This window comes from Grampus griseus (genome assembly GCF_964374135.1).
Source record: "Grampus griseus genome assembly, chromosome: 2".
Classification (NCBI taxonomy): Eukaryota; Metazoa; Chordata; class Mammalia; order Artiodactyla; family Delphinidae; genus Grampus; species Grampus griseus.
Window position 1 is genome coordinate 12,219,656 of NC_139018.1, and position 15,281 is coordinate 12,234,936.

General features: G+C 38.8%; 1 protein-coding gene across 2 annotated transcripts in view; it reads left to right on the plus strand.

The window, feature by feature from the left end:
- ATXN3 (ataxin 3) overlaps positions 1-9,218 on the plus strand; it is a 33,213-nt gene extending 23,995 nt beyond the window's left edge. For both annotated transcript variants that reach the window (XM_082649481.1, XM_082649482.1), the window contains 2 exons: positions 190-275; positions 4,711-9,218. In XM_082649481.1, the coding sequence (XP_082505607.1) occupies positions 190-275; positions 4,711-4,805 (181 nt within the window). In that variant the 3' untranslated portion in view covers positions 4,806-9,218. The remainder of the gene's footprint in view (positions 1-189; positions 276-4,710) is intronic.
- The last annotated feature ends 6,063 nt before the right edge of the window (positions 9,219-15,281 follow it).

The window sequence follows — 15,281 nt, forward strand, 5'->3', positions numbered from 1 at the left end:
CCTTCCCCTTTGGTAACCATAAGTTTGTTTTCTATCAGACTGCTTGCTCTTGCCTTCTTTTGTGGTGTTCATGCCAGTGACTCTTCTGTTGTGTGGAACCGTTTATTTTCCACGTGAATATTTTTTCTCGTGGCATATTTATTCTTAGGTTTTGTTTTTTAAATACACATTCACTCTTGAATGTTTCAGGCAGCAGCAGCAGCAGCAGCAAGATCCACCAGGACATCCATGTGAAAAGCCGAACACAAGTTCAGGAGCACTTGACAGTGATCTAGGTACGCCTCTCTGATCGCATATCCCATTTGTTACCTGCATGCTCTGTTTGACACCCAGACTCCATGTGATTTTTGGCTTTATAGGCTTTTTTTTCTCCTCGCTTTCATTATATTGACACTCTTGAAGGAATTGGTAATGTACCAAACCTTCTTGGCTTAAGGAGTAGGCTAACTCCTTAGTGTGTATCCTTAAGTGCCCTTGAAGCACTTAAGCAATGTTTTGCTTTAAAATTGTAAACATCACTTGCAACTTCACAGTAATTCGTACATTCTCCAAAAGTTTCTCAGAGATAATGAATATTAGTAGGTGGAAAATAAGTTCATTTTACCACTGGGAAAACTGAAAACACCTGAGTGTAGTCCAGATTACAACAGAGAAATCTAGAGTTACTCCTCAGGCCTTGGTTTAATAATAGGTCTTAAACTTTGGCCAATTATTGGTAGTAGAAATCGAGTGAGAAGGAAACTGTACATGACAAAGAACTTTTAAGTAGAATATGTAAAGAACTCTCAAAACTAAAATAAGAAAACAATTCAAAAAGATGAGTGAAGGATTTGAACAGACACTTCACCAAATATATGGATGACAAATAGCACATGAAAACATGCTCAACATCACTAGTCATTAGGGAAATGCAAATTAAACCCACAATGAGACACCATTACACACCTACAAGAATGGCTTAATAAAAAATTAAATTAACAATACCAAATGCGGCAAGAATCAGAGCAACTGGGACTCATACATTGTTAGTAGGAACATAAAATGGTACAGCAATTTTGGAAAACGGTTTAGTATTTTCTTAAAAACTTAAACGTACACTTAACCATGTGATCCAGTAGTCGCACTCCTAGGTATATAACCAAGAGAAAAGAAAATTTAGGTTCACACAAAATCTTGTACATGAGTCCTTACAGCAGCTTTGTTCGTAATAGCCCCAAACTGGAAACTGCTTACATGTTGTCCTTCAGCTGGTACATGCCACAGAAACTGTGCTACATCCAAACAGTGGACTACTATTAGCAATAAAAAGGAATGAATGGGTACTTTTTCCTAATCATTCTGCTAATTATAGCTAACAACCCCAGACATTTGTATAAAACAAATATAAGAAGAATCTGAAAGGTAGAAGACAGACGGGCTGAGAAGCTCAGGACTAGAGGAAGACATAGTGGTCAGTATTCTGGATTTTCTTTTTGCCCCAAGAAAAGCCTGCTCTATGGAGCGAAAAGGGAATACTTGGCAAGACAAAAACTTTTAGATAATAAACACTCTAGTCCAGCCAGCCTGGACTAGGTAAATAAACTGGTCCTACTGCCACCCTACCCCATTGACAAAGGCCAAGTAACGTAATGAGGCACATCTCCCGCCTCTCTGGGCCAGAGTGGTGTCAGAAAAAGCCAAGTGGAGAGCTGGGATTTTCTTTTCCTCCAGGAGACAATGATGCCCCCTTTCCCATGGTGTCAGTGGTCTTAGGGAGCCTGGACTTCCACCCAGCAATAAAGAGGCATCCTTCTGGCTTGTCGCCTGGGTGATGTCAGAAGAGGTGTAGTGGAGAGTCAGGCCATCACTGATTTGAGGCAGTAATGAGGAGACCACCCCCACAGTGCCAGTGAGAAGCAGTAACGAGGCATTCCAACCCCTCCCAATCAGGCAGGTATCAGTGGGAAGCCGGAACTCCCACGGATGTTCAACAGTAGTGGTCACACACACCCTCTCCCCATCCGGAAGCAGCAGGGCACCACCCCTTTTCTGCCACTGGTGCTCATGTCAGAGGAGGCCTGCTGAAAGAGGAGATTTAAATAAGATTCACGGGACTTGCCTGGAGGCGCAGTGGTTAAGAATCCGCCTGCCAATGCAGGGGACACGGGTTCAAGCCCTGGTCCGGGAAGATCCCACATGCCGCAGAGCAACTAAGCCTGTGCGCCACAACTACGGAGCCTGCGCTCTAGAGCCCGCGAGCCACAACTGCCGAGTCTGTGTGCCACAACTACTGAAGCCCATGTGCCTAGAGCCCATGCTCCGCCATAAGAGAAGCCACCACGATGAGAAGCCCATATGCACCACAACAAAGAGTAGCCCTCGCTCGCCACAACTAGAGAAAGCCTGCGTGCAGCAACGAAGACCCAACGCAGCCAAAAATAAATAAATAAATAAATTTATTTATTTATTAAAAAAAATAAGATTCACATTCTTATAAGATAATACCCCAAATATCCAGGATTCACTTAAAAATCACTTGTTATATCAAGAGCCTAGAAAATTTCAACTTGAATGAGAAAAGACAATCAGTAGACACCATCACCAAAATGACACTGATGTTAGAATTATCCGGCAAGGATTTTAAATTAGCAGCCATCATAAAATGCTCCAGTGAGCAGTAATGAACATGCTTGAAACAACTGAAAAAAATAGCCTTAGGAAAGAGATAGAAGATATAAAGAAGAACCAAATAGAAATTTTAGAACTGAAAAATAACAATAACTGAAATTTTGAAACTCAGTGGACAGACCCAACAGGTGGATGGAAGGACAGAGAAAAGAATCAGTGTGAACTCGACAGAACAGTAGATATTACCCATTCTGAGCAACAAAGAGAATTAGACTGGAAAAAATTAACAGAGCCTGAGACCTGTGGGGAAGATCTAACATTTGTGCCATGAGAGTTCCAGAAGGAGATGAGAAAGAGGGTAGAGCTGAAAGAGTATTTAAAGAAATAATAGCTGAAAATTCCCCAAATTTGGCAAAAGGTACCAACCTACAGATTCTAAAAGCTGAGTGAACCTCAAACAGAATAAACCCAAAGAAATCCATGCCAAAACACATCGTAGTCTAACTTCTGAAAACTGAAGACGAAAAAAAAAAATCTTAAAATCAGCTAGAAACAGCTTGCCTACAGCAATTTGCGTGACATCAGATTTCTCATCTGAAATCGTGGAGGTCAGAAGGAAGTGACAGACATTTTTCAAGTGCTGAAAGAAGAGAAGTCTCAACCCAGAATTCATGAAATTTTCTTCAGGAATGAAGGGGAAAATAATGGCTAAAGGAAGTTCTCTAAACAGAACTGTTAAAAAGTAATTTTGAAACATCAAGAAGGAACAAAGAACAGTAGAAAGAATAGAAATATGGGTAAGCACAACAGAATTTCCTTTTCAGTTTTCTAAATTACATTTGATAACTGAAGGAAGAATTGTAACATTGATTTGGTTTTTAGCGTAAAATATAGGAAGTACTTAAGGTAGTTATAAACAGGGGAAACTAAAGGGAGGTAAGACTTCTAACTTTCATTTGAACTGGTATAGCCACTCTGGAAAATAATTTGGTAATTTCTATAAAAACTGAACATACATTGACCATGCAACCAGCAGTTATATTCCCATTTAATACCAGAGAAATGAAAACTTCCATCCATGCAAAAACCTGTACATGAATGTTCATAGCAGCTTTATTTGTCATGATCAAAAACTGGAAAAAAACAAATGTCCTACAGTAGGTGAATGGTTAAACACGCTGCGGTACCTCCATACCATGGATACCACTCGGGATTAAAAAGAAACCAACTGTGGACACATGCAACAGCTTGGATGCATCTCAAGGGCATTATGCTGAGTGCAAAAAAAAAATCTCAAAAGATCTTATACTGTATGATTCTATGTGTGTAACATTCTAAAAACGACATTTATACAGATGGAAAGCAAATTAGTGGCTGCCTGCAGTTAGGGAAGGTGGGGGGGAAGAGAAGTGGGTGTGACTCAAAAGGGATGGCAGGAGGGAGATCTTGATGGTGCCGTACAGTTCTCTGTCTTGATTGCAGTGGCAGTGGTTACACGAATCTACATGTATGACGAAGTCCCAATATTCAGATTTAGGTTTGAGCTGTAGGTATGTAAGATTTAATTATTAGGTGAAATTTAGCCAGAGTGTACACAGGACCTCTCTGAACTATCTTTGCACCTTCCTGTGAGTAAATAATTATTTCGCAGAACAAACTTTTTTAAACTAATTCATCATCGATAGAAAGTTAAACTTTCTTCCCCTTAGCTGAATGCTTTTACGTGAAAGATGCCATACTGAAAGGCTACATACATAATGATGATTCCATTTGTGTTGACATGCAGGAAAAGGCAGAACTGTAGGGCAGAGAACTGATCAGTGGTTGCCTAGACGTAGGGCTTGGGGATTGATTACAAAGGGGCAGGGCGAGGGAATATTTTTGGTCAGTGGGACGGTTCTGTAGCTGGGTGATGATAATGGTTATACCACTCTACGTATTTGTCAAAACTTACAGAATTATAAAAGTGGATTTTATTGTATGTAAACTTTTAAAATCAACAAAGGAAACTATAGTAGTCAAACAGTTTCTAAGAGCTTACCTTTTGATGACTTTGGAAATTTTCTAGAAATTTCTAAGAAATATGTGTTTTATCCCCAACAGGTGATGCTATGAGTGAAGAAGACATGCTTCAGGCAGCTGTGACCATGTCTTTAGAAACTGTTAGAAGTAATTTCAAAACGGAAGGAAAAAAATAATACCTTTCACAAATCATTTAGATATTCAGTCTTTCCAATATTGTCCTGTGTGTTTACAGCATAGGGTCCATTTTGGTAATGTGTCAAAGAGAACAATTTTCAACAGAGGAAATAAGACTTAGGTGGTTTGCAAACAAAAAGTTGAGAGGGTGAAAAATACATCCGTTGTAGGACTAAATAACGATCCTCCAAACACTAGCCAAAGAGGCATTCAGCAATTAAAGAAATTTAAAATAGTTTTCTAACTGTTCTTTTTTCTTTTTTGAGTGTGCAATATCTAACATGTTTAAAATTAGGGCATTTTTCTTGGCTCTTTTTGCAGACCAACTAATTATAACCAGCTATTGCCACAGAACTTTTCCCCCACATTTTATCTTCTTTTCCTCCCTTCTGCATAGGGAATTTGGCTGACTTTCATCATCTAAAAGTTGCTCTTATTTCTCTTTAACCAAATTAACCTTTTAGGACAGTGTCTCCTCTGTGTTGATAATAGTAACAGTTCCAGAAGGCTAAGCTGTTTACCCTCTGACTATGTATTGTGCACTTGGGTGTTTTCTCATGTTATTTTCTCTGATCACAGTTTCTCTGCTACGTGGTTTTCATTACTTTCTACAACTCTTTTGAAAGATGGTAATGTTTCTTGAGGTTTTGCTTTTTAAGCCCTCTAAGATGGGATCATTATTTCATGATTCTGGTGCATTCCTAAACTCTGAAATCAGCTCTGCACAAGTATTTGAGAATAAATGAGAATTTTGTTAATGTGTGAGCACATCCTTTCCCAAATGCTTTGTGAATGTCTTCTCAGTTATGTCAGAACTGTATAGGTTTGCTGTAACCCTCTTTCCTGCACCTTGTTATTTCCTTTTCTTTTCCAATTAAGAAAAATAGGAGAAGCATAGTGTGCAAGTTTCCTACTGTTATAAAACAACATCCAGTGCCCACCATGAACGTATGATAGATAAAATTTGGCCTTCAATTTTAGTAGGAGTTTCATTTTATTTTTCCTCTTGTGACTGGAGCTGTCCTGTTTACAATTGAGTCATGAAGTGCAGATGTCTGCTTCTGCTGTACATCTTTTAGTAGGTGTAGTTTGCCAGAGATAATGATCTAGAACATGAAAATAACTTACCAACAAAACTACATTTAAATTTATACTGTGATTTAACACGTGCATCATGTTTAAATAGCTTAGAATTACAGAAGTCACAGTACTTACTGGGTCTGTAAATAAGAAAGTCTTTAGTTTTGATAAACATTCTTTAATTGGGATGCAGAGTTTCTTGCTGGGTCAATGCAAGAATGGGATGATTTCAGTGAAAATTAACCATGTCTCTCTGAAATGGGCCTTTTAAATTCTGTCATCTACTCCCCTTCATTCTCCATCCCCTTTTGAAGCCCCTTTGAATGATGAATTGTTCATAAGCTAAAATTTAAGAAGAAATTGCAGCGAACAACTTAGAAAATTAAAGTATGATATGTTGCCATATCCTGGTGTATGGCTACACACATTTTATCAGGGAAAAATTTTTGATGTAGGATTTATTGCTAACTGAAAAGAGATGAAAAACTGCCTTTTATTTATGATTATGAAATAGCTTTTTCTTGGATAGAGACAGATTTTTTTTTAGTCATTATTTTGTGCCAAGTAAGTTTTCTGAAGTTTCCCTTACATAAAATTAGATGGTTTTCTTTTAAAATCTAAAGTTTTCTTTTGACAATTGAAAATGTTTTAGAAGAATTACAAAACTTTAGAACTACAAGAGATGTTGGAGTTTGATACTACTCCCTACTACTCCCTATGATTTACAAACCAAAATATTTTAAGACTGGACATTTCTGTAGTTATCCCAAGGATGCCAGTCATATTTTCCATGGATATTCGGCCTGTATCTTTTCCCATTGAAAAATTATGTTAAACTTTTCATATATTTAAATTGATGAGCTACCTAATATAAAAATGAGAAAATGAATATACATTTAAGTTTTAACCTTAAGAGTTAGGGTTAGTTCTTAACATTACACACCCTTGTTAAAGCACTTAAAGAAATGTGGCATGTTGACCTTCGTTTGTTAGGGATTTTTTTAAAGCAGGGCTGAGCACACACTGGATATATTTGAATGTGTTTATTTAGTTGTGAAATTGTTATATTTGGCAGGCAGATTCAGAATCACTAGTGAACTGCCATCTTGTGTGGATTGGCATATATTTAACTGAACATTTAGATTCCACTTCTTAATCAGTTGGCCAGTATGAAAAGATGCCAGTGCTCATAACCACAGTAAGAAAATTTTAAAGTTACACAAAGCTATAGTTCACACATCAGGAAGTGCTGTTTACTTTAAACCACCTGCAAGTCAGGAACAATGCAATTCACTGTCCTAAGAACTTTATTTATATAAAGATTTCCATTCTGTTTTACCAATTGGGAACACCTTAATGTTTAATATTTAAACTATTGGTATCATTTTTCTAATGTATAATTTGTATTACCGGGATAAAATACGTACCATGACAATGCTAGTATTATAAGTAAAGTTTAAACAATCTTTGGAAATAACACTTTCATACTTATAGATGTCATAGATTTAATAAGTAGTTATTTATGTTTTAAAAATTCAGAGAAGTTAACATCTGATCTAAACCATCAATGTACATTTTTATAGTAATTAACATACGAATATTTCAGTAATGTAAATTGTTTGAGGGGGCTTCCCTGGTGGCACAGTGGTTGAGAGTCCACCTGCCGATGCTGGGGACACGGGTTTGTGCCCCGGTCCGGGAAGATCCCACATGCCGCGGAGCGGCTAGGCCCCTGAGCCATGGCCACTGAGCCTGCGCGTCCAGAGCCTGTGCTCCGCAACGGGAGAGGCCGCAACAGTGAGAGGCCCACGTACCGCAAAAAAAAAAAAAAAAAAAAATTGTTTGAAAAGGTTGCTGCAGGTAAACTGTATATCAGCTCTAAGATCTTGGCCAAATAGTTTACAATTTGCAGAATATTTAAGGAGGTGCTTTTTTTCTTTAAAACTTAATTTTTCTTAATTAAGACTTTATTCATGCCAAAGTTAACGAGGAAAAACTCAACTAGTTGAGGATCACTATAGGCAAAACTACCCATAGTCTACATTGTTTCATTTAATATTAAGTCAAATAAAGTAAATTTTATGCCAGTAAGAGCTTAAGTCACATTTTTAATGTCTGCATGTTTGATACTATTTTTAAATAGTATCAAGTTAGTGCCAAGATTTACTAAATGTCTTAAAATTCGCCCATTGGACCTGTGCAAATTCAAAAAAGATTGATTCTCAGTGCATAAGCAAAATATAATGATAATAATTGAAATAGCCTAGAATGAAAACTAAATCTTGATGTTTTAAATTCTTAAGAGGATTCAATTATTAATATTGATGACTTTCTATTAAAAACTTTATCTGCAATTGGAGAGGTCTATGGCCACTACTTTCAAAGTAAATTGTTTGTTGTAGCTGGGCCCTAACAAGCATGGAGATGTTACAGATGTGACCTTAATTAAGAAAAACCAGATTGATTAACTAATCATTTCAGCAATATAAGTAATTTTTCATATTTTCAAAATAAAAACTTTGCTTCATTTCTGGTCCATTTATAACCGTCATCTTTTGCTAAAGAGATGAACCAACTTGTTTTTTAAAGTCTTATACATAAAATATTTTTGTTCCATTTTGCTCTCATGAATGAGAAGATTATTGACATGGTTGGTTAATTCTTGAATTTTTATCTTTTTGTTTTTTAATTTGAAGAAAACCTCTGCTATTTTAATTTTTTTGCAAAATGGTCTGGCATTTTAAGAATTAATGCTAGTAACCACTTCTAAATTTATAGCAACTGGCATGTTTAATTCTAATAGTGTATCAATAAATATTTTAAGACTATGGATTCATAGACTAGGAATGGGAAGCATTAGTGAAATATATGTGGAAATGCCTGATTCATTTAGGAAGCACTTCACTTGGCTCCTTCACATTTCAAAGGTGAATGTTTTCAGGAATTTTTTTTAAAGAGGAAAACATACATTTGAATGTGATTATCTAATTTCTACAACACTGGACTACTAGGAATAACTTTTTAAAAATCACTGTTCTGTACAAATAAACTTTGAAATTCAGCTACCAAAAAACATCTGAAGTAAAAAGCATTCTTTTGGCCATGACACAAGTGCACTGTGGCAGTGCCATTTCTCAGGACCCAACTCTGCAGCCCTTCTGTGTGTGCTCCTCTGTCTGAGTTGTTTTGCCGTTAATACACACACAGGCCTTCCTGTCTGGTCCTTAGAAAAGCCGGGCTTCCAAAGCACTGTTGAACACTGAGGATACTGTTGTTAATGTGGATGTTCGATGAGTTGTATTTTAAATATCAAAGATTATTAAATAAAGATAATGTTTGATTTTTTACTTCTGTTTTTATTTGTTTATTGTTAATTTATAGCTTTGCATTCAAAGTATGGTTGGAGCATCTACACCCTCAGAGCTTCTGAGAAATGCAGAGTTTCAGGCCACACTCCCACCTACTGGATCAGAACCTGCATTTTTAACAAGATCCCCAGGGGATTCACATGCAGAGTGAATTTGAGAAGCATTTTTTTATGGCTGTGGTGATGAATGAAGCAGGTCAGGGGAAGCCACTGATTCTCCATTCCAGCTACAGCAAGTGCTGCCGGAAGGCCCATTGTTACTGGATCCTCTGATCTTTTCTAAGAGAGGCTAAGAAGTCCATATTTTTATTTGAAATCTGATTTTAAAATGTTGGCTCAGTTGCTTTTTTAACCCTGAGAGCCAAGCAGAGCACATTTGTGACAGATTTAAGCGTGCCATTTTTCCTCATTTTATCTAACTCCGGACACCAGACTAACAATTGGAATCCACCTGGACTGATTGAGGGTTATAGAATCCTCAGGTTTTATAATGCGCGTTGTATATCCATTTTAGCTTTACTTAGGGTTGGGCACGAATTTTGAAACAAAAATTTCAAATTGATCACATGCATCTTTTTAGCATAACTTCATAGCTTAGTCCTCAGATGGACCAATCCATTGAATTTGGATGCCACCAAATGACTGATGTCGTCAACATCACCTGTGGGCCCTATGAAACGTACAAGTTGATTTGAATGCCCATTTTATGGTTAGCTAAGAACTTTTATAAAGGATAGGCAAACTTTGGGTTGTCCTTATCCTGAAGATTTGCGTGTTTCTGGATCCTTTCATCCATTTTGTGTCTGCATCGCTAATGCTCATCGTTTAATTTTATAGGTAATTCGGGTCCAGCTGACCTCTTACGCCTCTACTCTTGACATTTCCCCTTTTCACACTATGGTCCTAGCAGGCCTCCTTATAGGTCTTCAAAGAAGCCGAGTTCTTTCTCACCCCCAGGCACCCTAACACTCTCGTTTGCCCCTTTGCCTTTGCCCCTTGGGTATCCCTGTCCCTAAAGGTCATTGGCCTGCTATGAGGACTTTCTCTTTCAACTGGACTGCCACTCTTCTCTGGACCTTATTCTCTCAAGATTGTTCCAGTTCTCCCTGGGTCAGGATCCCCAACCATCCTTTGTCTCATGGGCTACAAGAGAAAACCAATTCCTTATTCATTCACTCACTCAGCAAGACCTGTGTGCGTTCACCATGTGCCTGGCATGGTTCTGGGTTCTTGGAACAGAGCCATGATTAAGATACTCTGCTCTGCTGGTGCTTGCATTCTGATTGGCCATTAGGCAGAGGAAACATCTGAATTACTGAGCATGGCTTCATAACATGTTAAGAGCTATGCTTGTTCTGTGAGATAGGAAGACAAAATGATGATGTGATAGCATGTAACTGGGAGGGAGTGCTGCTTCAGACTGGTTTCAAGGAAGGTCTCTGCAGAGGTGCCTTTCAGACACCTGAAAAATGAGGAGACGCTATACTGCCTGGGGAAACAGCAAAAAGCACAATGACTCTGGGGCAGACAGAGGTGGTTGCTTGTCTCTGAAGAACAGAGAGAGCTGGAGAGGCTAGCGGGTAATGAACAAAAGCTGGAACTGGGATGTAGGCAAAATCTTATGTACAGTTTTATAAAGATAAGTTTGAACTGTATTTATATTTTATTACACCAAACAATCTGATTCTAGAATATTCTCTCCTCTAGAATATCCTAAGCCTTTTTTAAAAAAAATCTTTTAAAAGGCCCATTAACTACATCTTCTACCAAAGAGCCTTCCATGCCAGTGTCCACCTTAAGCAACCCGAAAAACTGAATTTTTAACACTAAAGGTATATTGCTTAACCTCTCTCAGAATTTTAGGCAAGGCTCCCACTTTCCACTCTTGCATTTTGTTTTCCTTCCCGTTATATTTATGCAGTATTTTTCATCACTGTCAGAAACTACCGTTTTGAAAACTTAGCATTGTGTTGATATTTTGCTTGTCAATCCACATCATCAATTGTAGTGATTAATATCTGAGTAGCTCCCTTTGGTCTTTCTCAGCCACTTCTAGTCCAGGACATCATCATGTCACATTTAAGCATGTACCATAACACCTTACCCGTTCACTTGGCCTTTGGCCTCTCTGTTTTTGAAACCAGCTTTCCCAAAGCTCTTTAGGCCTGTCACTCCCATTACCTTTAAGTGAACCTTCATTACTGTCAACATGTTATCGTATGAAATGATGATGTGTAAATATTGGGAAGGATGATGCCTAATTATTTGCTGATATGATTGTACACCTAGAGAACACAAGGAAATTAACTGAAAAGCTACTGGAACTAATGAGGGAGGTCAATAAGTCAACAAAAACCAATAGCTTGTTTGTATACCAGCAATAACCTGGTAGAAAATAAGACGCAAAAGTACCACGCTCAACAATGCCTAATCCTTGGAGCACCAGACGGGTCCTAAGTTCCAAGCAAAGGTGAGTGGAATGGCCTTGTCTCAGCCCCAAACCACACATTGTCACACAGGCCCTGAGAAGCTCTGCTGGTACCCAGAGTCCTGCTGAGTCTCTCAGAAAATCGTTCGGTGGGTTCTGGTATTCACCCCTCTAAAGTGGCTCAAACCCAGTGCCAGAGGCCAGGAAGGAGCTGATCCCACACCTTTCATGCCTTCTCCAAATAAGAGATGTTTTCTCCAAAGGCTGTGTTTCTCTTCTGTACAAGGGTAGCCCTGTCTCCAACACTGAAAACATTCTCAGACCCAAAGCAGATTTAGCTTTTTGGAACAATCATCTGAATCGTCTCCCAGGGACTTTTAGTTAAGTGCAGAGGATTACTGTGTGATTCTACTTATGAGGTCCTTAGAGCGGTCAAATCCATAGAGACAGGAAATAGAATGGTGGTTGCCAGGGGCTGGGTAGAGTAGGCGCTAAGGGGTTGTTATTTAATGGGTACAGAGTTGCAGTTTAGGGAGATGAAAAATGTTCTGGAGATGGATGGTGATGATTGCACAACAATGTGCATGTACTTAATGCCACTGAACTGTATAATTAAAAACAGTAAATTTTATGTATATTTTTTCACAATAAAAAATACATAGGATTGATCACTGTATTTACTCCCTTCCAAAATCCCACCTAAATGAAAGTAAAGGGACTTCCTTGGTGGTCCAGTGGTTAAGAATCCGCCTGCCAGTGCAGGGGAAACGGGTTCGATCCTTGCTCCAAGAAGATCCCACGTGCTGCGGAGCAACTAAGCCCGTGCACCACAACTACTGAGGCCATGTGCTGCAACTACTGAAGCCCACGTGCCTAGAGCCTGTACTCCGCAACAAGAGAAGCCACCGCAATGAGAAGCCTGCACACCACAATGAGGAGTAGCCCCTGCTCGCCACAACTAGAGAAAGCCCGCGCACAGCAATGAAGACCCAACACAGCCAAAAATAAATAAAATTTTAAAAAAAGGAACTACATAAATGAAAGTAAAGAAAAAAATATAAACTCATAAGTACAGAGAGACCAGCAGAAGAGATGAATTCATTAGATTAGATTTGACTGTCATAGAAAAACCTAATATAACAGTGACTTTACACGCTACAAATTTTTTTCTCTCTCATCTTCAGGAAATGTAGAGATTGCCAATCCAGGGCTGATAGGGCATCACACAGTGTCAGGAATCTGCTTTCTGTATTCTTGCTTTACATACATGGCTTCCATTGCTAATGTCAATTCATGGATCTAAGACAGCTGCTATGGTGCCCATGCTTACATCTGCATTCCAGCAATCAGAAAGCAAAAGGAGGGTGGGAAAAGGCCATGTGCCCTTTAAGGTCACCTCCTTAAAGTTGCACACACCACTTCCAGTTATATGACCCCCAAGGATAGGTGTGCATGAAAACGGTAAAGGGGTGACAGGCTCAGAAGGGGCACTGGCATCTTTTACTGTACCATTGTCCAGGTAAAAAGTGACAGTTCGGTCTTCCCTGGTGGTGCAGTGGTTGAGAGTCCGCCTGCCGATGCAGGGGACACAGGTTCATGCCCCGGTCCGGGAAGATCCCACATGCCGCGGAGCGTCTGGGTCTGTGAGCCGTGGCCGCTGAGCCTGCGCGTCCGGAGCCTGTGCTCCGCAACGGGAGAGGCCACAATAGTGAGAGGCCCGCGTACCGCAAAAAAAAAAAAAAAAAAAAGTGACGGTTCAATTACTATGCCCAAAGGGGAGAACAGACTTTGGGGAACAATTAGCAGTCACTGCCAGTTGAGGCAACAGCAGAAGAGAAATGCGAACTTTTCTCTGGAAGACGGAGAAAGTTGATACAGGAATGAGCAGAACTGAGGAAGGTGCATACCAAGTATTAAAGAGAAGGACATCCAGCAGTACCCAGGACATGAAGCAACACCTATCATGGAAGGTGGGGGTGAGATGTGGACTGAAACCAGGCGGATTGATTAAAAATAATCCGAAAAACAGCTGTTTCCCTAGAGAGGGGCCATTCATCAATAAAAAGTATTTAAAATAATTTGCAGAAATAAAAGACATGGTTTTTGAAAGGGTTTGCTGAGTCCCCAACATAATTAATGAAACAACAAACCCACCCCAAGGCACATCATTATTAATTTCAGAGCATCACAGATAAAGGGAAGCGTCTACGAGGTTCCAGAAAGAAAAACAAGGCCCAGAGAATAGGTCAGGGGAGAGTGGAGCAGGGAAACAGAGGACTCCGGGTAGAAAGGACTGAGTCTAAGCAAATAATAGAATTCTTGATACTTTCTTGAAGAGTTAGGAGCATGTTTTACAATTCTGTTGCTAAGTTTTAGAAGGATTAGTGATTCTGTAATAACATTGTGCAAATCTAAAAGATGGAATTTGTTAACTTCAGGAAGAACAGAAGTTTGAAAAATAAAGGAAATGTTATCTTAGCATACCATGTGGCTCAGCAATGAACAACACTTACGTAGTCATATAAAGTAAACTTTAATTAGTGATGTTACCAATAATTATGATATCACTCTATTGGGAGCTCAGAAGGAAGGGAAATAGAGGCATGTGGTAATACAAGACTGCTAAATCTTTTATGTTCTGTAATAGAGAGAAGGTAATGTCTAAAATTAATGAGAAAATGGCAATTATAAGCATAATATTTAGAAATTCAGAGGGAAAGATCAGACTAATATTTTAAATTCTACTTTAAAAAATGTGTTTTTTTTTCCTTCACATTTGCATAAATAAAACATTTGGATGGTTTCATCAGAACAAAGGAACTGTTCTCCCTAGAGAAGTATTGGTGATGCTGCCTCGAGAAATGGAAACCAGTTTGCAGTTGGTAGTACTTTTTGTTGTTGTTGCTGTTAGCTTTTTAAAAAAATCTTCTACCTGTTGAGGTTACAAAAATCCTAAGTTCAGAATTTCAGCTGGGCAGCCTGGATCCCACCACGGGGAGCCATGCAGGTTCATGGGCTCTGTCTGATGTGGTATGTTTGATATTGCTGGGCTGATTTTGCTACTCATTAAGTGATGATGAACACCCTTATTAGCTACAGGGGTTTTGGGTAGGAAAAAGAAGAGGTGTCTTCAGCCCAAACTTCATCAAACTTGTATGTCTTTCAACTTTTGATTATAAAAACTTTCAAATCTATGCAAAAGTAAAAGACCACTATAATGAACTCCTATGTACCCATCACCCAGCATCAACAATGATCAAGTCCTGACAATTCTTGTTTCACCTACCCTGTCCCCATTTTTCTGAAGCACAGCCCAAACATCATATCATGCTATTTATCAGAACCAAACTTTAAGTCTCTCAGACCATAGTCCATTGCACTATAAACAATTCCCCCTAAGGAGGACTTCAGGATGTAGCTTTTATGTTAATAACTTAATACATGATGTGAAGACATATATTTTGTTTGTTTTCTTCATTAACTGCAGTATCTTTATGGCATAACATGAGTTTATGGAAATGGCACTCCAGAGAACTTACACCTGTAGGAAATAAGAGCTTGATTTACACTAAACTTTTCACTGTCATCCAGGAACCCAAT